The sequence below is a fragment of the Lonchura striata genome, chromosome 17 (genome assembly GCF_050655825.1).
Source record: "Lonchura striata isolate lonStrDom1 chromosome 17, ASM5065582v1, whole genome shotgun sequence".
Lineage (NCBI taxonomy): Eukaryota > Metazoa > Chordata > Aves > Passeriformes > Estrildidae > Lonchura > Lonchura striata.
In genome coordinates, this window is record NC_140719.1 from 12071923 (window position 1) to 12093765 (window position 21843).

Sequence of the window (21843 nt, forward strand, 5' to 3'; positions counted from 1 at the left end):
GCTGGTCACCCTGCCCTTTGACAGCAATGTCAACCTTCCACTTGGCTTGTTTTTTCCCAGTGAACACATCACCTCCTTTTTGCTAAATAACAAAGAGAGGATAAGTGGAAAAGCAAGGAATTTTACCCAATTTCACAGCACTCACAAAGTGAATTACAGGAACAGATAAAGCTCTGCCTTGCTCGTGTTTGAAGCCCTGAGCAGAACAACAGCTGGGACATCCTCTGGATTCTCCCTGTCTTATCATCCTCTTAGTAGGGCACATGATGGAGTTGTGAGCACAGCAGCTGCCATCATAACTGACATTCCTTGGATGAATGCAGAATATTATCCAAATCCACGGGGTGTTGCTCGCACAGCAAAGCCTGACAGCAGCATCCCACTGCTGAAGTTGCTCTTGGCTGGGGTCACCTCCAGCTAAAGCTGTTTTTAAAAACATCAGTAAAAATCTGAGGCATACACACATGCAAAAATATAAAGGAGAGAGCTGATTTCACCTCTTATCTTCCCAGTCAATGCATTCTTTCCAACTGTAGGAAATACCACACGGAACATGCTCAGACAAGCCAGTATTTACACAGTAACTAGGAGCTGCAAAACTAATCAGAGAAGCAGGGGATGCCAGTAAAAAACGTCTCCAGAAAAAAACCCCAAAACATATGTCTCCCTTCAAAAGAAAAATCTGCTTTTTCACAGCTACAAAGGATTGAAAACAAATCTTGTCATCAAACGTGGAGCTGTGCCAAATCACAGGCAGCCAGAAGAAAGCTTTGGCACAAAAGGAGCTTTGGTGAGTTCCGAGTTACTGGGAAACTGCTGAGATGGGAAGGCTTTGGTGCTGCAGGGAAGGGAAGATGACAGGAGATAGTGAAAAACCCTCTTTTTTGAGGCAAGTGTGTATTTTCATCAGCTTTCTGTGTGTTCAAAGTATCACAATGCACAGGAAGTCACATCTTGCTGGAGAGAGCTCAAGCAAAAGCTGCAGCATCAACACCCACCAGCTACAGCACAGTCAAAGCTCCCTGTGCTTCTCCTCTGAGGGTTCCTTCCCTAGAGATAAACTGATGTAAATGCAGCATTTTGTTTGCTAACTTTGGCAGGAAATACATAATGTGTTTAAAATCGTTTCTAAAAGATGAAGTGGGAGAAAGGAAAAAGCAGGAAATTGAACCCAGTTCCAGAATGTTCTTAAAAGTTAATGACAAGAACAGACTTCTCTTGTTGTTTTTGCATCTGTTAAATATTTGTTTCTGAGGTGGTTTATTGGCTGGGAACAGTTTCAGCTGCTAGCCTTAAATATTTATTTAATATTTATGGGCCAGTTTTTCTGGGGGGATAGTCCCCAGTCAAAGTTGCTCTTTGAATTTAATGGTTAAGAAATATTTTTGACATTTTGACATTGACACAGTTTTGATGTGCTGTAGATGGCAAGAGGAACAAAGATGAAACAGCTTTGAGTGAGAAAAAGAGCAATGAGATTGCTCCAGACCAAAGGTAAAAAGTAACCTGAGTATACAGCCCCTGGGGGGTGAGCTGGTGAAGGCACACGTAAAGGGATTTAAAATTTGGAATGCAGGACTTCAGAAAAAGTTTAGCACCCTACTGTTTATTAGGGGGAAAAAGGAACAAAAGAGCCACCAAACAATTTCTCCCCCAGCTGTGACCAACAAGGCCATGGAGGGAGGCAGTGCCTGATATCAATTCTCTGCCCATGCTCATAATTTCTCATATCAGATCACAAGTTGCACTGTACTTCCCTAAAATTATCTTCATTTGTCAGACTGCTGGTGACTGGCAAAGTGCTGATTCTGTGGAGACGCTGAGGTCACATCAGAACACGAACAAACTCAGCAGTTCACTCATGTCAGTGTGTTGATCGATTTAATAATTTTTAATCCTACATACTGACCCTTGTTTCTCTTTTTCTGAAGAGAGAGAAGCTCTGCTGTTCTCTCCCCTGCTCGCTCACAGACCTGCTTGCCTGGCAGCCCTGCTGTGATCTCTGGTCCATCCAGAATGTCCCCTCTGTCCCCCAGGGCAGCCTCAGGACGCTGCAGCCCTGCCAGGCACCGGGCTGTGCATGGAAAAGGCTCAGCTGGGACATGGGCACCTGCAAAGAGCTTGGACAGCCCAAGAAGGGACAATTTCAGGGAGCTGGGAGATTCAAGAGGATTCCCAGCAGAGCAGGAAAAATCTCCCTGCTGCCTGCATGGCCCAGCTCGCTGCCCTGCAGGGAGCAGCTCCTTCTCTGTCCCCTGTGGCAGCAGCACTCCTGTGCCCAGGGCTCTCCTGCCTCCCACATCCCACCTTTCAGCAGCCAGCAAGGCCAGGGATCACAGGCTGGAAGAGCCGTGGGGAAAATCACCCCAAAATAAGTTAGAGCAACTCAAGAAGAGGATCCAGGAGCAGAAGAGAAAGCAGCAAGCAGCTCCCCGCGAGCAGGAGCGCCTGATTTTTGCTAAAGACCCCCTGCCAAAGAGAGCCCTGAAAAGAAAGGTTTGCAGAGTGGCCTCTGCTCCTCCTGCTCCAGCTCACAGAGGTCAGTGGTGGTCTGGAATGTCTGGAGAAAGGCTGGAACTGGGTATTCCCTAGCAGTGCTTTGGCACAGCTGAATAACTTAGCACAGATTCTACCCCTCCCTGTGGTATCTGGGGGACATCACCCATGCTCTTGTGATAAATTCATTTATTTCTGCTGGCCCAAACCTCCCTGTGCTGTACATCCCACCCACTGGATTTACTCCCCAGCATACACAAATTCGTACGTTTCCTCAAATAGTAAAGAATTTGCTGCAAATCTGTTTTTTCTCCCCTTTCATGCCACATCCTTCCTTTTGTCACATATAAAACATCATATAGGAGCCAGCAGAACAGTAGTGAGAGAGGCACCACAGGTATTTAAAGCAGGAATTGTGTAGTTGAGAGGCATTACAGGGGATTTCACAGTCCATTCAATGGAAACTGGTGTGGATCTGAAAGCAAATATTATTAGACCTTCTTATCCTGCTTTGCTGCTAAATTTGGGACTGAAGAACCGTCCATCTACAGTGTCACTTTAGTTTAGTGTGGTTCAAGATCTGGGATTGCTGGAGCTAGGGTGGGTTGGGACTGCCCAGGGCCAGCCCAGCAGCCTCAGCCAAGGGGGATTACTGAGGGAATAGGGGACTGGAGGAGCTGCAAGGCTGCACGGAATAAATCTCATTGCTGTAATATCATTAGTGGTAATTCACTGGGCACTGGCATCCCTGGCACACCCTGGCAGCTTCCAGGGGCGTTTCCTTTGGATTTGCTCCCTGCCACCAGGGATGTTGTGGTGCTGCTCTCAGGTCTGTGGCAGCCACATGTCCCTTTCTAGCTGCAGCAGGCAGCACTTTCTGTCACCAGTGCCTGATGTTACCCCTCCTAAAGCCAGAAGCCAGAGCCACAGTCCAGGCTGAGCCTCCTTGGGACATTCCCAAGGGAAGGCTCGTTCAGTTTGTTTTTAACCCAGATCATTTCACATAACTGGGTGAGGGAACTGCCAGACAAACTGTTCCACTTGTGGAACACTCACAGACTGAGGCTGGGGATCCACAGCTCCAGACACTCAGTTCAGCTGCTTCTTGTTCACTTTGTCTGCCTGTACCCTCCTGCTGAAAGAAGTGTGTCACAGCTGCTTTGCCAAGTATTCCCTCTGCAGCCCAGCCCTGGGAGCCCAGAGCTGCTTGCCACACCTGCAGGAGCTCAGCTGTTGAATGCCAGCATCTGCACAGCTCCTTGTAGCCTGCTGGCTCTCCAACATTTGTTCTTCTGGGTTTGAGTGCCCTGAACCCAACTCTGTTCTCTCCTTGCCCGATGAAAAGCACAGAATACCAGGCAGAGAAGGATTTACCATCCCTGGACAAGGAAGTGATTATAAAAAAGCCCCAAAGATCCCAGGTTAGCAATGAGGTGTCATAATTGGGAACTTCCCCAAGTATTCAGTGTTTGCTCTGCGTGGAAAGGTTGGCCTGGATCTCCAGAGCCACCAAGGGGGGTTCCCACTGCCCCCACAGGATGCAGAGTTAGGGCAGGGCTGTTTATTGTGTTGTATGGGTAGGCAGGGTCATGGATAGAGCCTCAGGGATGGAGCCAGGCCATTGCTTCCTTTGCTGGGACATCTATACAACAAAAATAAAGTAAAGAAGGAGTCCTGCGTGTTTGGTGACCAATTTCAATTAAAAGACTTCTGGTTTTGCATTTCAAGGGAATGGGGCTGGGATTGGATTGTTGGGTTCAGCAAGTTTGAATTTAGATACACTAATTCTTTTCTGTGTTTTATTTTCACGTCCCGATTAAAGACCAAAGGGAGAGAAGCTCAGCATGGAGAATTCAAACAGAACACCAGAGGCAGCTTTCATCCAAGTCCTGTGTTCTGGAGAGAGCAGTGACAGGGAAAGGTAAGGCTGAACACCATGAGAAATTACAAGGACTGATGAACAGAACTGCCTGCAGCAGTTGAATTCCAGACCTGCCAGGATTAAAATTCATCAGAAATGAAAAATAAGTCGTATATCCTCAGTGGGAAGAGCTGTCTGTCACCTATTCAGTTGCTTCTCTAATTAATTAAGGGTGCCACCAAAGGCAGGGATTTCCTGGGCTGCCAAACATGGACTGAATCCAGAAAGTGAAAAGTCAGATGAATTATCCAAGTCTCAATTGCTGGTTCTCAGTTTTATTTGACAGGTATTTCTAAGGGCAGTTTGAAATTCCTGGTGTCATTTTACCCATTTAATGCTATAGCTTTGCATAGAAATGGTTGCATTCAAATGTTGTGGGGAAGAAGTGGAAGTGCTGTGGGGTGCACTTTACACCTGCCAAGTTCCCAAGTCACTTTTTTGCAGAAATTAAAAAATCCAAGCTCTCTAATTCAGATAGAATTATCAGCATAGTGTGCTGTAGTCCCTAAGTATGATTTAAAATGCATGAAATATGTAATAATTTCCTTCTCCCTCTTTTTTTTTTTTTTTTTTTTTGTTTTAATGGATTGTTTGAAAAATGGCTTGCTCTTCCTCTGAGAGTGGGTCATAATAAGACCATGCCACGTGAAGCATTCATCATTGTAACTGCCAGTGTCATGGTGTCTTTATTGGCTATTAGTTTCTGTCACTGAAAAAGCCAAGGCAGGGCTACAAAGAGATGAATGAGGGGCAGGGGTCAGAGCCAGAGTACTCAGGAATTTGATGAATTATAAATTTGCTGTAGTTAACAAAAAATTAAGTCACCACAGCTATAAAATATTCATCTGTTCGTAGGTAGGGAAAAAACCCAGGAGAATATTTAAATCAAAAGAGTTTCTTCTATCAACTGTTCTCATCAGGAATGCAGGCTGCTCATGAACTTTAGTATCATAGTTGTTGTAGTTAATGAACAAGATACAGATAAAAAGAAGATTTAATTGAAATAAACAACATGGCGAGGCAAAGATTGTTAGAGCCACAAAATAATTTGTCTGGTGCATTCAGAGGAGCTAAGATATGGTACAAGATAAATGCATTTTTAGTACTGCTAAAAACAAAGTGGCACAGCGAGGTGTTTCCTTAAAGACATGGATGGATCCCAGCCCTTCTGAGCCCAGGAGATTCTGGCAATTCCCTCTGTGTTCCTGCTGTGAACACCATGCACAGATCTGGTGATAATTCCTTCCAGAGGAAATCCATGGGATTATAGGAAGTGACTTCAGCCCCACAGGGAGTGCAGCTCTTCCTTGTCTGAAAACCATCATTGTGCCTGTGACACAGTTCACAGGAGCATCTCAGAGGCTGCTGCAGATGAAGAATAAAAGCTGTTGGCTGTGACTCCTTCAGTGGTGCAGAGGAGAAGCAGTGCCCTGCGCTGTTCCCAAAGCACAGGGGAATGTCAGGGCAGTCCCACTGGCCAGAGAGTCTTTGGAGAGCCCTTTGTGTCCCTGCACACTCACTGAGCACTGAACCCCACGAGCTGAGGCTGATTTCAGAGTAAAATCTCTCCTAGTAAAAACACCTCGAGGATTTTAATCGGGGGAGATTTTTTTGGGGGGGTAGAATTTCTATGCAAAACCCAACTAAGTGCCTGTTCAACCACCTTGTGCTGAGAAGTGTTTGCAATAAATACATAATTGTGCCAGTATTGGCATGCTGGTGAATGCAATCTGAAATTATGAAGTAAAACAGTGATAAATGTTGTCTATTATGTGACAGCACCTATTAAGTAAGAGTAATTTGTTTGTGCTGCATTTGGCAGAGTTTATTTCTGCATTAGACATTGTCCCTCGTCCTGCAGCCTCCATTGATTCTTCCGCACCACATCCTGCTGATTCTCACCAGTTTAAAAATGGATTTGTTTCCTCTGGTGAGTTTGAAGTAATCACTTCAAAGGAAGGAAAACAACAATTTTGTTATGCCCTTCCCTTCAGTTCTCAAATGTGCTGGTACCCAGGAAGTCCTGATCTTTTCTCAGTGTTCTTGAGACCTCTGAGAGTCAGTGATTTCTGAGTGAAACTTGTAAGACTGTGTGAACACACTTTAAGTGTTAAATTATATAATTGCTGATAGTAAAGCCTTAGGAAAGCACTGAACCTTCACATTTTATACTCCTGAACTCATCTGATTCATGACCCTGGCAGCCTCCAAAGTTTCAGTGCTTTAAAAACTTTTTGTTATCAAAGTAGCACCATTTTAAAATTTATTTTATTTTAAGCCTTCTCTGACTGAAACTTTTTTGATCTCCCCACACCTTGAGTGTGATTCCTGGAAATCACCATTAAATAGACTTGAATAAGAGAGTTAAAATAGTCTTTCAAAGAACATGTAGGACTTGAATAATTAAATACAAACTCTCTGTTTCAGGTGTGAATCTACCTGGTGTTTCAGCATGGAGAGAAGGTCAGAAGTTGGCTAGAAGGCTGCTGGGTCCACCCCCTCCACTTCCACATTTGAGGAGCAGAACTGGAGAGCAGAGCACAGCAAAGACCTTTGGTACAGCTGTCCTTCTACAGCACTGCTTTTTTTAGCACACCCCCCAAAAAAAATATTTAAAAAGTCTTATTAAACCTGATTTAAACAAAAGCTTTCCAGGCCCTTCTGAGCATCTTTCTTTAATGGCTCTTACAATAAAAATTGGCCACTGCAACTTTATAGATTTCTCTTCTCCCTTGAATACAACAGATTTTATAACAGACAATGCTAATAGTCCTCCGAGCTGTGGTTGGAAGCAGGCTGGGAGATGCACACTATAGATACAGGAATTGTTATTCTCTGAAATAATTACATCACTGCTGTTTCCAAATCTTTCCCACAGAACCTTTGGAAGGAGGTCGAGGTCTTGGGGCAATGCCAGTGATGGAGAACAGCTCCAGGGTGAAGGGAGCTGAAGCTGTGGGGAGGAGCCCTGGAGCCCAAAGCGCTGTGGTCGCTCCCAGCAAGGCTGAAAGGGGCAGCAGTGCTCCCACAGAGGGTACAAACCCAGCACTCAGGAGCCTCCTCCTGCAAAGGCAGTCCTGTGAGGAGCACAGACCTGTCAGGCTCCCCAGAGATGCTGTGAAACACCAGACCCAAGGGATCCATTCTCCTTCCCCTGGACTTTCATTAACAAAAGGTGGAGCCAAGCCCAGCACGTCAGGAAGCTGCAGCAGAGGGAAAAGTGCATCTCCTCAGAGACAAAAAGGGTTTGAGGAAGAAAATCTTAAGCAATCTTCAAAGAGAAGGTCAAACCTTAAAAACCCTCACCCCTACAGCCCTGAAAGCATTCAGGAATTTATGTCTCGAAAAAAGGCAGAAAGAAAGAAAAATCTCGTCAAAGAGAAAAAGTCTTTGGCACAGGCTGCGGAGATGAGGAAGAAGAGGTTGCAAGAGTTGTACAGGAAACAAAAAGAAGCTATTGGGAAGAAATCATGTCCTGATGAGATGCACAAACCCATTGGGAAAACGGGTTCTGCCAAAGGAAATCCTCAGTGTAAATTGGAGCAAGTAAGTCCTGAGGAGTGGCAGATTGAAACCCCTCCAATCTTGATCTGTGCAGCACCGTGTAGGACATGAAACACTTCATACAAATGCTTTGATGTGCCAGGGAGAAAAAGTTTATCTAGAAAAGCAGAACAATTAGCTTATAATTATGGCATAAACTGCTAGGCTCATTGGTAGGGCTGGAATCCTCAGCTTCGGGCCAAAAACCTGGGAATCTCCACTGCCTGACCTAAAAGAAGGTTTGCTGTGTGGTGTGAGCAGTTTTCCAGTTACATGAGCAAATTATTAGGTGGAATAAAAGCCAGACATTACCCTTCTGTTGCCAGCTGTTGAGTGCTTACACTGCTGGGCTCTTCTCTTTCAGAGGCAAACCAGTGGGGGAGTACTGGAAAGGAATTTCATGGCCTGGGTGGATGAAACATCCTCTCCTCCATCACCTGAAGATCACAGAGGCAGGTACTCAGACATAAAAGGCATCCTAGAAAGCCACTTTCTCAGCTCACACTGCAGACATCTCTCTCTTGGTTTTGTTTTGTTTTGTTTTGTTTTTTTAACAGGAATCAACTCCCAGAAACAGCTCAATCACCTAAAAAAGGAGAAGCATCAGGTCCTCCAGCAGCACTGGAATCTGAACGCTGGTTTCTCAGTCCTCTGAAATGTGAAGGCTTGAGGGACTGCTCTCTCCCAGCTCTGCATTCACCTCCTCTGAGCTTTTCTGTTCCTCAGGAAGATGCAAAACCTTCCTCCAAGGACTCATCTTTTGGACTTTCTCCACAGAGAAGCAAACAGGATCGAGTGAGAGCCATCCACAGTCTGTGCAGGGAACTTGAAGAAAAGATTGATGTGGCAAGGAAGAGGCTGAGTGCAGCCAGCTGGGCTAAAGCCTCTGCTGAGAATCAATCAACAGAGACAGCTCTGGACCTGTACAGTGATCCTCCTTCTGCCCCAGAACCTGAGACTTCCAGGGACAGGCAAGAGAGGACGACTGCAGAAATGCTTCTGGACACCACAGATCCTGAAGTGCTTTGTGTGACATCTGACAGGGAGTGGCAGGGACTGGGCAGCACTGGGGGAGCAACAGCCCCGGACAGACAGAGGGAAACGCCAACTGCTCTGCCTGGTGGGAATGCTGAGAGGGAAGGATTGCCCTGGATCACTCACAGGGCAGGACAGAGTCACCTCAGCTCTGCAGGAGACCTGAGAAACACCTTGCAAGGTAAATCCTTTCGACATGACACAACAGGAATGCCCAGGTGCCACTCAGGTCTTTCAAAGCTACAGGCAGGGGTTAAGCTTCATCTCCCCTTGGCTATTTATTGGAAATGCTGTGCCTTGGAAAATCCCTGAGCAGTGGCTCTCCTAGGTTTTACTTTCCTCCCCTCTCCTTGCACCTGTGAAACCACATCTTATAATTTATCTGTGGCCACCAATTGCCACCAATTTTGGACATGTCACTTTCTGGTGCCTTGGCTTTCTCAGAAGTAAAAGAATTATAAACCTAATCCCATGTAGTTAAAAAACCTGTGGATAAGAAGAGCTGTATTGAAATGAAGTGCTCACACGTAAGTAGGCAGTGAATAGATGCCAAAGCTTAGGCCATTTCATTTCTATGAAGAGCATATTTATTAAATGTCTTCATTTGTCTTTTTAAAAGGTTTCCCAGTGAATAAGGGCTCCAAGGTGGACATAAGTCTATTGCATGAAAAGCCAATAACCAGCCCAGCCTCTCCAGCTCACAGATTCCTCACTAGAAGGTAAACAAAGCTGGATATATAATTCTCTGCTTAATGTGCTTTGCATGTATCTAAAATAAGCAGCACCAATTCAGGGCAGTGGGTCTTTCCTTCCCACTTTCACTTTCCTCTCATTGCATCTGTGAAATGACATTTCATAATTTTATTTGTGGCTTCGGCACTGATTTTGGACGCATCACTTCCCCTTCTGCTGCCTAGGCTTTCCCAGAAGTAAGAAAGGAAATATAAACCCAACCCTATGTAGTTGGAAACTGGGGGATAACAAAGCTGGATGTATTATCCTCTGCGGAATGTGCCACACAGACGTTAAATAAATAGCGGGGATGGTGAGTTCCCGGGGCTGGTGGATTCCCGGGAGCGGTCCATGGATCCCGGCTCTGGTCAGTGGATCCCAGGTGGCTCCAGTTCGTGGATCCTGAGTGGATTCGGTTAGTGGATCCTGAGTGGATTTGGTCAGTAGATCCCGAGTGGATTCAGTTGGTGGATCCTGAATGGATTTGGTTGGTGGATCCCACGTGTCTCCGGTGGATCCCAGGTGGCTCCATTCGGTGGATCCCGGGTGGCTGTGGTGGATCCAAGGTAGATTCGGTCGGTGGATCCCGGGTGGCTCCGGTAGATCCCGGTTGGATTCGGTCGGTGGATCCCGGGCGGCTCCGGTCGGTGGATCCCGGATGGATTCGGTCGGTGGATCCTGGGCGGCTCCGGTGGATCCCGGGTGGCTCCAGTCGGTGGATCCCGGATGGATTCGGTCGGTGGATTCCGGGTCGCTCCGGTAGATCCCGGATGGATTCGGTCGGTGGATCCCGGGCGGCTCCGGTGGATCCCGGGCGGCTCCGGTGGATCCCGGTTGGATTCGGTCGGTGGATTCCGGGTGGCTCCGGTAGATCCCGGTTGGATTCGGTCGGTGGATCCCGGGCGGCTCCGGTGGATCCCGGTTGGATTCGGTCGGTGGATCCCGGGCGGCTCCGGTGGATCCCGGGCGGCTCCGGTGGATCCCGGTTGGATTCGGTCGGTGGATCCCGGGCGGCTCCGGTGGATCCCGGTTGGATTCGGTCGGTGGATCCCGGGCGGCTCCGGTGGATCCCGGTTGGATTCGGTCGGTGGATCCCGGGCGGCTCCGGTGGATCCCGGCCGCGTTGCCATGACGCTCTCTCGCCACCGGAGGGCGCCGCAGCCGCGGGCGCGGAGCGGGACGGAGCGAGCCCCTGGGTAAAACCGCCCCGGCTCCTTCGGGCGGCGATTAATTAAAAAATTAATTTCTAGTGATTGTTTTCACTCGCTTTGCTGCAAAAGTAGGCGAAAGATTCCCAGCAGTGCAGCTCTGTAGGTTGTGTGCGCCTGCTCACACACAGCACCTTTCCTTGGACAGTGATTATTGTGGAAAATTGGTTTGGCAGCATGTTGTCAGCCTACGTTAATTAAATATTTAACGAAGATAGCAGTTGAGAGAAACCCCTTTGAATTTGGCCTTAGAGAGTAAACTGCCCTATTGGGTCGTTTCTGGTGACAGGGGACACCATGAAGGGACAATTATTAACTGCAGGTCAGAGCGTGTCCCTGCCCAGCCACAGAGAGGGACAAAGCCAGAGTTCCCACAGAGGCCACAGGATGCTGCAGAGAGGAGAATAAATCCCCTGAGCCCTGGAAGATTAAATATTACCTGGACATGCATTACTAAAGAAAGGACATATGTGCAGCAAACTGGCCACCACGTCCCCAGTGTCCTGTTGAGAGACAAGGACAGGGACTTGGTGCTGTGGGGTCCTGCCCAGGCAGGAATGGCCTGGATCTGCTCCATGGGCACTTGTGCCTGGGAAGAAGCTGGCTGGGCCAAATTACCTGCAGCTAAACTTCTCTAGTGGGAAACAGAATGGTTTTTTTCTCTTTTTAATTGAAGGTGGGATATTAGGCCCAGCATTCTTTTCAAGAAGATTGTTTACAGCTTTATAGTGCAAAGTAACCAGGAGGAAAACGAAAATTGGAGAGATAAGTCCAGACAGATGAGCTTAGCAAAGTTATGAGGAGTAATTACTGGAATTACCAAGAGTTAAAGCCCTGTTCTTTGTGCACAACCACCACACTCACAAAGGTTGGGTTGTCTCTGCTCCAAGAGATCGGTTGTAAGGATTATGGAGCTGTTCTGTCACAGAAGATGGCAAATGTATAAAACATGAGCAGTGGGCATTCCGAGTGTGCAGTGGAGAGAGTCAGAGCTGTGTCTGCACTGCACCCTGGGGAGCAGAGCCCTGCAGCTGTGGGCTCCATCAGTCTTGTCCTGACACCACCCAAACTCACAGGAATGGTGGTAGGTGCAGGACCCCCCCAGACCCACTGGGAACAGCCCCCAGCTGTAAAGGATAAGCATCAAACCAAGGAGAAATAAGACAGATTGCACTGATCTGCTGAACAATGCAATTACTGAGAAAGCAAAGCAGCCAGAGTCAAAAAGTCCTCAGAGCATCACCGAAAAAAACACCAATAAAACCTCTCAAACAATAAATCACAACCCTCTTGCAAGTGCTGCTTCAAAAGATGAGGAGAGCTACTTGCAGATAAAATATCGCTGTATTTAGAGATTAGAAGTGGAAAGTGTGGCTGCATTGTGAATGGCTCCAGACTCATCTCCTGGTGGGCTGAGGGCTCCCTGTGATGCAGCAGCAGTGACAGTGAGGGGACAATACAAAGGAAAGAGCACTCCATGCCTAACCCTTAGCTACTGGTAAAGTAATTAATACAAAGGCTCAGGGTAAAAGCCTGTCTTTTGTCCTCAGCTTTTATTTGTTTATAATCTAGAGTCTGATTTTGCACCTCTCCTGAAGTCTACACACTCACAGGAAATAAAAATGGATTTTGGCACACAGAGAGAGGCTCCCATGATCAAGTTATTCCTGAAGTTGATCTGGTATCAACTAATTCACTACAGATCAAATCAGACAGAAAGCCACCAAATAAAGGAGCACCAGTGTTCTCTAAGGAGGTGACTGAGGAGCTTTGCAGGGCCATAATTCCTCCTGCTCCAGGGACATTTGCACTCTGAGTGCATGAACTCTCTGCAGGGAATGTCAGCAGGCAGTGAAGGGAGCCTGGCTCTTAACTTGCACGCAAACTTCAGAGGCTGTGCTAGCAGGAGGGGTCCGTGCTCTGTCCTTGGTCTTGTAAACCTGTTTCTATGGAGCTCTCATTGATGTAGCTAGAGCTGGGTTAGAAAATGTGATGGCAAAAGCAGCTGAGTTGGGCCTGTGCTCTGACTTCCACTGCTAAGGTGTTAGGAGCCCACATTTGCCTACAACAGACCAAGTTCTCTCTCTCCAACATCTCATCTGAGCAAAGCCACCTGTTAAAACTGACTGTGTGCTGGCCTCATTCACAAATACAAAACATGCAGCACTCCAGACCCAGCGCTCTTGAGCATGACCTTCTCCACGGCCAGTTTCAACAGCACAGTTTGCTGTTCACATGTTTAATTATAGCTCTGAAAACAGCAGCTCATGTTCATGCACAAAATCCTGCAGGTGCCTGTTTCCATAAGAAATGTTCCCATTTCATGCCCGGCTGCTCCCCCATCCGCAGGGGCGGCTGGCGGAGGTTTGTTGCCGATGCAAATGACTCACTGATGGGAATTCTCCAAAGTGCCAGAAAGTGTGTGGGCAATTCCATCTTATTTTGCTTCAGTAAGTGGCTACACTCTCAAGAGTCAAAAAAATTCATCCCGCTTTTGCTGTAAGCCCAGATTTGAAAGTGCTCTGGGTGGCTTCAGGGGCTGGGGCAGAGGCTGGTGGCTGGAGAGTCAGTTCTGCATCCTCCTCTGGACTCAGCAATGCTTTCTCTTCGGTGCAAACCCAACGAGCCTCATCTGGGAGCTGTGGTGCTTCTTGCAGAGCTGGCTGTGTCTGGAGGGCAGGTGTTGCCAGCCACTCCTGTGGAAACCCAGCATTTTCTGTAGAATCTGCATTGATTTCCACTGATGCCCTTCCCAGGACACAAACCTTAGCATCAGTCTCCCCAGAAACAGGCTAGGCATTTCCCAAGAGCCAAAGAAAACAGTGCCTAAAAAACCATCACAACACAACTGCAGAGACAAAACTCAGCACATTTAACCAATGAATATTAGAACTGCTTTGTAAGAAATCCCTCTTTCCTCTATTCTTTCTCTCTTATCCACCTTTGCTCCCACTTTCTGAAGACTACATCCAAGACACGTTAGTGGAAGCTGTACTAATCGTTTTAGCAGTTTCTGGGTCATGAAAAACAAAGAAAAGCTTATTAATGAGAAAAATGAAATAAGATTTCCCTAAGCTGATTGCTGATAAAAAAAATTTCCACGTTCATTTTTCTGTATAAAAAAGAAAACATCTGTCACCATTTCAGTGTCTCAGTGTCCCTGCGTGTGGTTCAGCTGAGGCTTGATCAATAAATGCTTATTTTCACACCTTCTTTCTTAATCTTTTTAGTTAAGCTCAGATAGTTACAGACCAAAACAAAGTAAAATCAGTTAGCTGAGGTCTTCGTCTGCAAGACTTGGTGCTGGCGTTGTTTTGAAATATTGAAGTATATGTATCACTCCCAGATCTTGGTTGGGCCACAGCCATGTTCAGCACAAGTCCCAAGAACATTAGAACAGAGTTCAGGACTTTGTGTTTCTAAAGAGATTTTTTTGCCAAAGCTCAGAGCTGGATTATGCAACCAAGTCCCAACAATGGCACGGATTGTACAATGCAGCCCTCATAAATTAAGCTTCCACACTGCAAGGTTGTTGTTTGTATTTGCCACCAGGTTGAAAAATACCCAGCTCTTTCAGAGCAGTAATTAGAGTAGGTAAAAACTGAGTGTTGTTAGCTTTCCTGACAGCATCAAGGTAAGACAGGAGATTTTGTTCGTTGCCAGGTATGACTTCTCAGGGAGCCTTCTGTTTCCATTTGACAAAATGTAATAGTTCTGTTCAAATGAAATAACCTTTTGTTGTTGTTGTTGAAATTCAAAAGATTGCTTTGTACACGTCTCAAAAACTTAGTAATTGTTGTTGTTACCTTGACACAGCCTGCAGGGAGAACTCACGGCACGGAGGGATCAATGTGGATGTGAGACTGTTGTGAAAGTTCAGAACCAAGAGGAAATGGCCAACCCATCTCCTGGAGAGAGCCTGAGGATCTGGGACAGCCTGAGCTGCCAGCCCTCTGCCACTCTGAGCACTGGCAGCTTTGAGCAGGACTTGGGTAAGGTGGCATCTCCCAGAGGGTCACTTGGTGCCTCCCAAAGTATTTCTTGTGCTGTGGCAATAGAATGAACAGTCCCTCATTGCAACAGAATTCTTGTGATGGTTCTGCCTAGGGCTGAAAAATCTTCTGGGGCGAGGGGGAATTTCAAATTGATGATTGTCTTCCAGAATTCAAAGGTGAAAGAAGGGTGCATGAAAAATTGTCCTCTCAACATTCATGCACAATCTAAGAGATTACAAGGAATTGTCACTGTTGAGGCAGGATGGGAATGAGGAGACTCTGACTCATGGAATTATTATTAAACTTGCAATAGAAGTTCTTTGCCTTTCCATGCTGTGCTGTCACAGGTGTGAATTCAGCTCCCAGTGACATCTAGAGGTGGAACAAACCCCATTTAGCTCAGAGATGTTTCCAGCACCTCGTAGCTTCATCTGAAGGTCTCTGGGAGCCTTACAATTAACTGCTCATAATTACCCCATCTCAGCAGTGTGGGGTATTGTCCTGCTTGGACAGCAAGAGACATCAAGGCCCAGGACATGGGCAAGGTGCAGGGGGGATGGAGGGATGTGCTGCAGAGTGCTTGGGGCTGAAGGACAGGTGTTGCTGGCCACTCCTGTGGAAACCCAATACTTTCTGTAGAATCTGCATTGATTTCCACTGATGCCCTTCCAAGGACACAAACCTTGGAAGGCATCAGCCTCCCCCAAAAACAGAGTAGGCATTTCCCAAGAGCCAAAGAAGGCTGGCCAGGGGTACAGGGCATGGCCACTCCTGCCAGGAGCAGAGGTTTGCAGGGAAACAAGGGAAGGTTTGTGGCCGAAAGGGTTAAAAGCCGACCAGTAGCGTGCAGACCGCTCTGTCTGAAGAGATCTCTGCCTGCTCCCACCAAACAGGAGCAGATGGTGCATTGTTTTAAGGGCTTTTCTGAGACAAAAGAACAAGATCAGATAACCTTTCCTCAAAGACGGTACTTACAAAAAGCCTTTGCTCTTATTAAGGATTCTTCATTGTTTTCCTCACAACATTTTATACATCATATTGGATTTTGGGGTGGTGGAGAAGCCAGCATTGTTTACTGTGCTTCTCTCTCCTCCCCCAGGGACCAGGAGGGCATCTGAGACGATTGGGCAGCAAGGCCGTTGTCTGAAGTGTTCTACCCTAAGCGAAAGACAACCTATTTATTTACTATTAATAACTGAGGGCCCCAATTCTGCAAGGCCCAGCCATCCACTATTCAGCACAGGAACAATAGGAGCTGCTGCTCCGTGTCTGTGCCAGGAGAAACCTTCCCCTTCCCTGAGCATTTGCAGGAGCTGCCAGCCCAAGGCTGGAGTGGGAAGCAGCATCCCCACCGTGGCCACGCTGCTGCACAGGAGGCACAGAAGTGTTTGCTCAGCACAAAGTGGGTTTGAAATATGGGTCACAAGTGGCTCTGTCACCACCCAGAGCAGGGATGGGGCATTCAGACTCCAGGCTGCATTGTCTGCTCAAGGCATCGCCCAGCAGTTGGCTCTGTCCTTTCATGGGACACAGAAGTCACCGTGAACACGCAACATAATGAGGTGTAATTCTACAACTGCTGCCAAATGCAGATATTTATCTTTCAGAGGGACACACGTCACCTGAGCACCCACTGCTGTGCCAAAGAAAGATTTTCTGTAGTAAACACACTTGGCAAAATAACAAATTTCATTTAGAACATCTTAAAGCAGAGAGAGGAACATATTCACAAAATATTTGTTTACTACCTGGGGTAAGACAGTGAACTTGTCCTGAATAGCTGAATTTTCTTTTTAAACAGAGCCAGTATAAAAGACAGAATTTCAAATCCTATAAGCTCATGCTGTGGTGAGCAAAAATTGTCTCCACAGGTAGTGCTGAGAAGTATTTCACATTGCACTTCCATGAATTTCTCATCAGTTTAGGCACAAAACTTGGTAGAAGCAATGAGCTGATAAGGAAGGGCTTTGCATATTATTCTACTATGTAAAATCTTTCTGTCATTCCTGCCAAACCACCAGGGCTCTCCCACAGGGAGCTGAGGAGATGACCTATACTTTCCTTGCTACTCCAGCATGTCCTCTAAATACAGCCCACAGTAGCCAAATTTTTGTATCTCTATTAAATAAGATAACTATATGATTTTTAAAAACCCCAACATTTGCCCTGTGCCCCTTCCCACAGTCTAGGGAATGGCCTTTGAAATGGATTGAACTGAATGAGACAGAAATCTCATTTAATCAGACCACACTTTTTTTTCTTTTTTTTTTTTTCTTTTTTTTTTTTTTTTTTGTATTTGAGAGGTATCAATATTTAAGCTGAAACTAATGGTTTAAAAAGTATTTTCTAAATGTTGAAGCTTAATCATGGCTACTGCTTTAAAATAATTTGCATTAGGAAAGCAAATGGAATGTTTTCTGTCGTTCTTGAAATGCAGAATTTTGACCTGAACTACAAGGAAAATGTATTTATATGCATCATCTTTCCCGTAAATTGCTGATTGACATATTTTCTTGTATCACTAGAGGGAGCTGCCTTCTTGCTTCTAGAAGAGGGAGACATTATTAAATTAGTGGAATAAGAGCAGAAATGTATCAGCATGGCTTCAGCTAATTGTGCTCTGATGGAGAGTGTTGAGCAGAGGCAGCTCTTTGTGTTCCCTCCCAAATCCTGGGAGGGATTTGTATCTTCATATTCCCTCCCAAATCCTGGCAGCATTTTGTCTTTCCCACAGCTCCAGCCCTGCCTTCAACACCTCAGGAGTTGTCAGCAATGATGTTGTCATTGACTGAGAGAGTTGAGAATAACTGGTGAGGAACAGAAGGACCATTCCATGGAAATTCAGGATTCTGGTTAGGTCCAGCTTCAGGCCCAGCTCTGTTGCTATCCTGAGCCAAGAGCTGCCCTGCAGCTCCATGTGACAAGGGGCAGCAGCAGGGTGAGGCACTGCCATGTGCTGCAACATCTGGCTGGGAGCTGAACTCAGGCCAGCCCTCCACACCAGGGGATTTAGACATAAATACAAAATATGCAGAGCACAGGAGCAGCACAGGCCACATTAATCCCCTCGTTTGGTAAGCAGCCACTCCTCTGTGCCAAGCAGGACACCAGACATGTTTGGAGAGGAGAGAAGGACCTGATCCAGCTGCTGTGGAACTAGAGATTCTCCAAGGTACTCCAGAGTGCAGCTCAGCCCGTGGATTTCCTGGGGGAACAGGCAGAGCCTTCATGTTGAGAGTCTCTTGCTTTGGGATTGCTCGTGGCTCACAGGTCATGCTGAAGGGCCAAACTGCCTGTGCTGCATTTCTCAGCTGTGACCAGGAGTTACCAAACCTCTTTTTTTCCTCCTCTCTTACCTATCATCACTGCAGGTCCTCTCCTGCACAGACAGTGCTGAAGTCTGGGTGCTATTTCACCTGGAGAGCACCCTGAAATAATAAAGCAATTGAGCTATTATGGTAATTTTGGAGAGAGGAAGGACTGCCTGAATGGGGGTTGATGGGAAAATTCCTTCTGGACCTGCTGCTCCACTCCACAGCAGCATTTCAGGACACTTTACACCCCATATTCCTACATCTCCAGGAATAATGTAAAATCGTGCTTACAGTTAAAGTTGCAGCTATGTCTTTTTATAATAACTGGGTTGATCTGATTGCTGACATGGGCAGAAAGAGAAAAAGCTGTCCTTGAGTAAAGCAGCAGTAAATGCTTCTGCCTTGCTTCAAGTGATTAGAAAAATGAGACTTTTAGCCTGGCTTTTTTAATTATATGTCAGGGAGATTCTACAGGGCTTTGCTGAGATTCTGCAGGTGCAGCGGAAAGTGATTTAATAAATAGCATTTTTTTCACAAGGCTGAGTGTATGCACATTGAAGCTATCTGGGTAGGCAGTAAATGCCATTCATCATCACCTAAAAGGACGTGAAGTTTAGCCAGATGGTGTTTTCTTTAATGCAGGATGTTGCAACACAAGAAATGCATCTGGAAATAGCCACAATTAGGAAAATTACATTCAAAAGAAGGGAAAAGAGATCAGAGCAAACTTTTTAATCACTTTGAGGTCAATACCACTGGTTGGGCTTTGGTCAGACTAACAAGAGCATTGTTCAGTTTGAGGCACAAATTGAAAATATTTGTCAGGTTTTAAATTATATCCTAATAGAATATCATATTTCTGACTGCCCAGATATTAGTATTAAAAGCTACTCAGAAAACTTATCATCAATAAATTTAGCTTGTAACTTTTTTTATATAAAATGACCTTATTTATTAGTATTGAAGGAGCTTTTGAAAGTGCTGTGAACTCGCTGAAGAATTGTTCACTTTTCTTTTTTTTCTATTGTATTGCTTAAAACCAATAATAAAACTTCCCTGTACAAAACCCAGCTTTTTCACCTACTCTATTTTCCTAAATAGGTCATTGCACAAAATCATCTCTAGTTAACCATCAGCATTAACGAGTCTGACTCAGTCCTCAAAATTAGAAAGACTGGCTAAAACAAAAATTCTTTCTAAAAAGATGAAGTCTTAATTTGGCATGTCTAGATAATTTAATATGACTTTGCCTTTCCAAACCACCCTCCAAAACCAGGAAAGGCCCTTTACCAAAAGAAAGGATGAGATTTCCATCCAGTCTGTTGACTCTGAAAAGGAGAGCATTAAGAGAAGCCTCGTATAGTACCACTGTAGGAGGAAAGTGAAATCTGCAATCAAGCTGTTTATAAAAACAGAGCAGCATTCTAATAGAAAATCTGCACCAGGCTCAAAGATTTAATATTTTCACTCACACCCACATAAACACAAAACCCATCGTGGCATGCAAACAAGCCCACATCTCTGCTCCTTCTGTGTTACAGACCCTTCAGTCTGTAAAGCAAAAACAAACTCTGCATGTCATGGGTTTATCCTGCACCATGGGGTAATTTAGATTCAGGTGACCTGGTTAGAGACAGAGATTTTATCTCAAGTTTCCAAATCAAACCTATTTCTATTTATGACCCACACTTCCATTCATTTATGACTGTGGTGCTGTGACAGTGGCACAGCACAGAATAAACACATAACCTGTTTGCATAAGCTGAGCAATTCATCTGAAGAGCTCAAGCAGCCAAGAACATTTTGCTGGTAAACATAATATCAGCTGCACTGTCACACACACAGGCAGGGGAGGTGCAGTAAGGAAGTAGCAGTAAGAAAAAGGTGCACCTGAAACAAGAGGGAAAACGTCCCCAATTTAAAATGAAAGCTTTTTTCCAGGGGTTTGTGTCCCTCTATGACAAAAGAGAGAGGAAGCAGCCTGCATCCCAACAGATGGAGAGGACATGCAGGATGCTGTTTGAGTTTCAAAAAAAGGGATTTTTTTTCTCTTGGGAAACCTTGTCACAAGGTTGGGAAGTTTCTCTTTTTGTACCCAAAGGCTCTGATCCTGTTGGTGCAGCAAAGGAGCAGCAGGACTAAGAGTGACAATAACCCACACTCTGAAATTCAGGCTTAGAACAGGAATTGTTCCTCATTCCTCTCTCCTTAAGTCCTGACAGTTCCCAATACTTGCAGGACTTTATGCTCACACATTTCTTGACAGGCTGTAGGTACTGACATTTTCCTTCTACAGTTATGGTGGAAGAGGTAAATGTATGCAGAGAAGTTATTTCAGTAATAAAGGCAGATGTCACATTTGGGAGGCTTCCAAAAATAGGCTCAGGGAGGATTCAAAAGGGAAATGCAGTCAGAACAATGTACACATTCCCCTTGTGATGATCCCCTAAACTTCTGCAGGTAAGGGAGATTTTGGCAGCACAGAGCTGGAGGACAATCACAGGAGTCACCTGGACATTTTGAGGCAAACCTCCTTACTACTGGCTCACAAACTGAAGGTCAGTGGGAAAGCTGTGTAATGAGAAAAAGGAATTCCAGTTCTACTGTCCCAGAGAGAAGGTGCTCCCTATCCCCACATTCAGGTGTGCTTAGGCCATAATCTGTTGGCATCAGCTGATCTGAGTCAGCTTTATAAACGCTGTGGACTATAAAGGTGAGGTGCCATACCTCATTTGCTGTTTGGAGACGTTGTTATAGCTCTTGTGGGTGAGAGGATGTTGCTGTACTACAGCCAAAGCAGATTTGTGCTGCTTGCCTGGTGTAGCAGGATGTGGCAGGAGCTGGCTGTGCAGCTCCTGTCCTGCCCTTTGCCCCCCAGCTCCCAGGTGTTGTGTCACCTGGTTAGAGATACCATTTATAACGTGTCACTTTATAACGTGTCACTTGCTAACACAGCTCCAGCAGCAGCAGCAGCAGCATCGGCTTCTGGTGCTGAGGGAGAAGGCAAAGCAAGAGGTTGAGGAAAGCCACAGGTTTCTGAGGGACCTGCTGCAGCTCTGCTCAGAGGTAAGTTCTGATTTCACATCCTGGGTTTACACCTCTAGGCCCCAATTCATGTAAGAACAGGTCCAACACACAGCAATTTGTGATCTGCTGTAGCACCTTACCCTCATAGAGTTTTCTCCCACCCCATTAATTAATTAATCAACTCTTTAGGAATTGTTGGTGTAGGTAAAGCGTTATCTACAACCATGGGCTTTCCAAAGATGATGAGGAAAAGCGGTATAAATGTTTTGCTTTTCAAATAGGTCATTGAGGTGTGTGACAATTTCTGTGTGTGCAGGACAGCAGGAATTCCAAAGGCAGTGATCCTCCTGTGACAAGACCTTACCACACAGAGCAGGCACAGAGAGGACACTGGCTGGAAGGTGATCTTGCTGCTGGCAGCTACAGGAGGTAGGATACAGTGAGGCACTCCAAGGATTTGGCCTGTGGTTTGATTATATTAATATTTTGGGGCACTAAAGTAATTGCTATATAGTGTTTTTCACTCTGATTTATGCCTGGACTACAGTATTAACACCTTTTCACCATTGTGG

At 45.8% G+C, this 21843-nt stretch overlaps 1 protein-coding gene across 11 annotated transcripts in view; it reads left to right on the forward strand.

Moving 5' to 3' along the window:
- Positions 1-549: 549 nt before the first annotated feature.
- The window catches only part of CCDC187 (coiled-coil domain containing 187), a 32293-nt gene continuing 10999 nt past the window's right edge, over positions 550-21843 (forward strand). For 2 of the 11 annotated variants that reach the window (XM_085556257.1, XM_085556260.1), the window contains exons 1-13: positions 550-790; positions 1425-1494; positions 1932-2539; positions 4319-4417; positions 6845-6973; positions 7296-7963; positions 8325-8416; positions 8518-9176; positions 9615-9714; positions 14752-14927; positions 20705-20802; positions 21200-21310; positions 21588-21700. In XM_085556257.1, coding sequence (XP_085412383.1) covers positions 619-790; positions 1425-1494; positions 1932-2539; positions 4319-4417; positions 6845-6973; positions 7296-7963; positions 8325-8416; positions 8518-9176; positions 9615-9714; positions 14752-14927; positions 20705-20802; positions 21200-21310; positions 21588-21700 — 3095 coding nt within the window. In that variant the 5' untranslated portion in view covers positions 550-618. Of the gene's footprint in view, positions 1495-1931; positions 2540-4318; positions 4418-6844; positions 6974-7295; positions 7964-8324; positions 8417-8517; positions 9177-9614; positions 9715-14751; positions 14928-20704; positions 20803-21199; positions 21311-21587; positions 21701-21843 lie in introns of all 11 variants that reach the window. The other 9 variants (XM_085556259.1, XM_085556258.1, XM_085556261.1 and 6 more) reach the window with 8 other exon arrangements.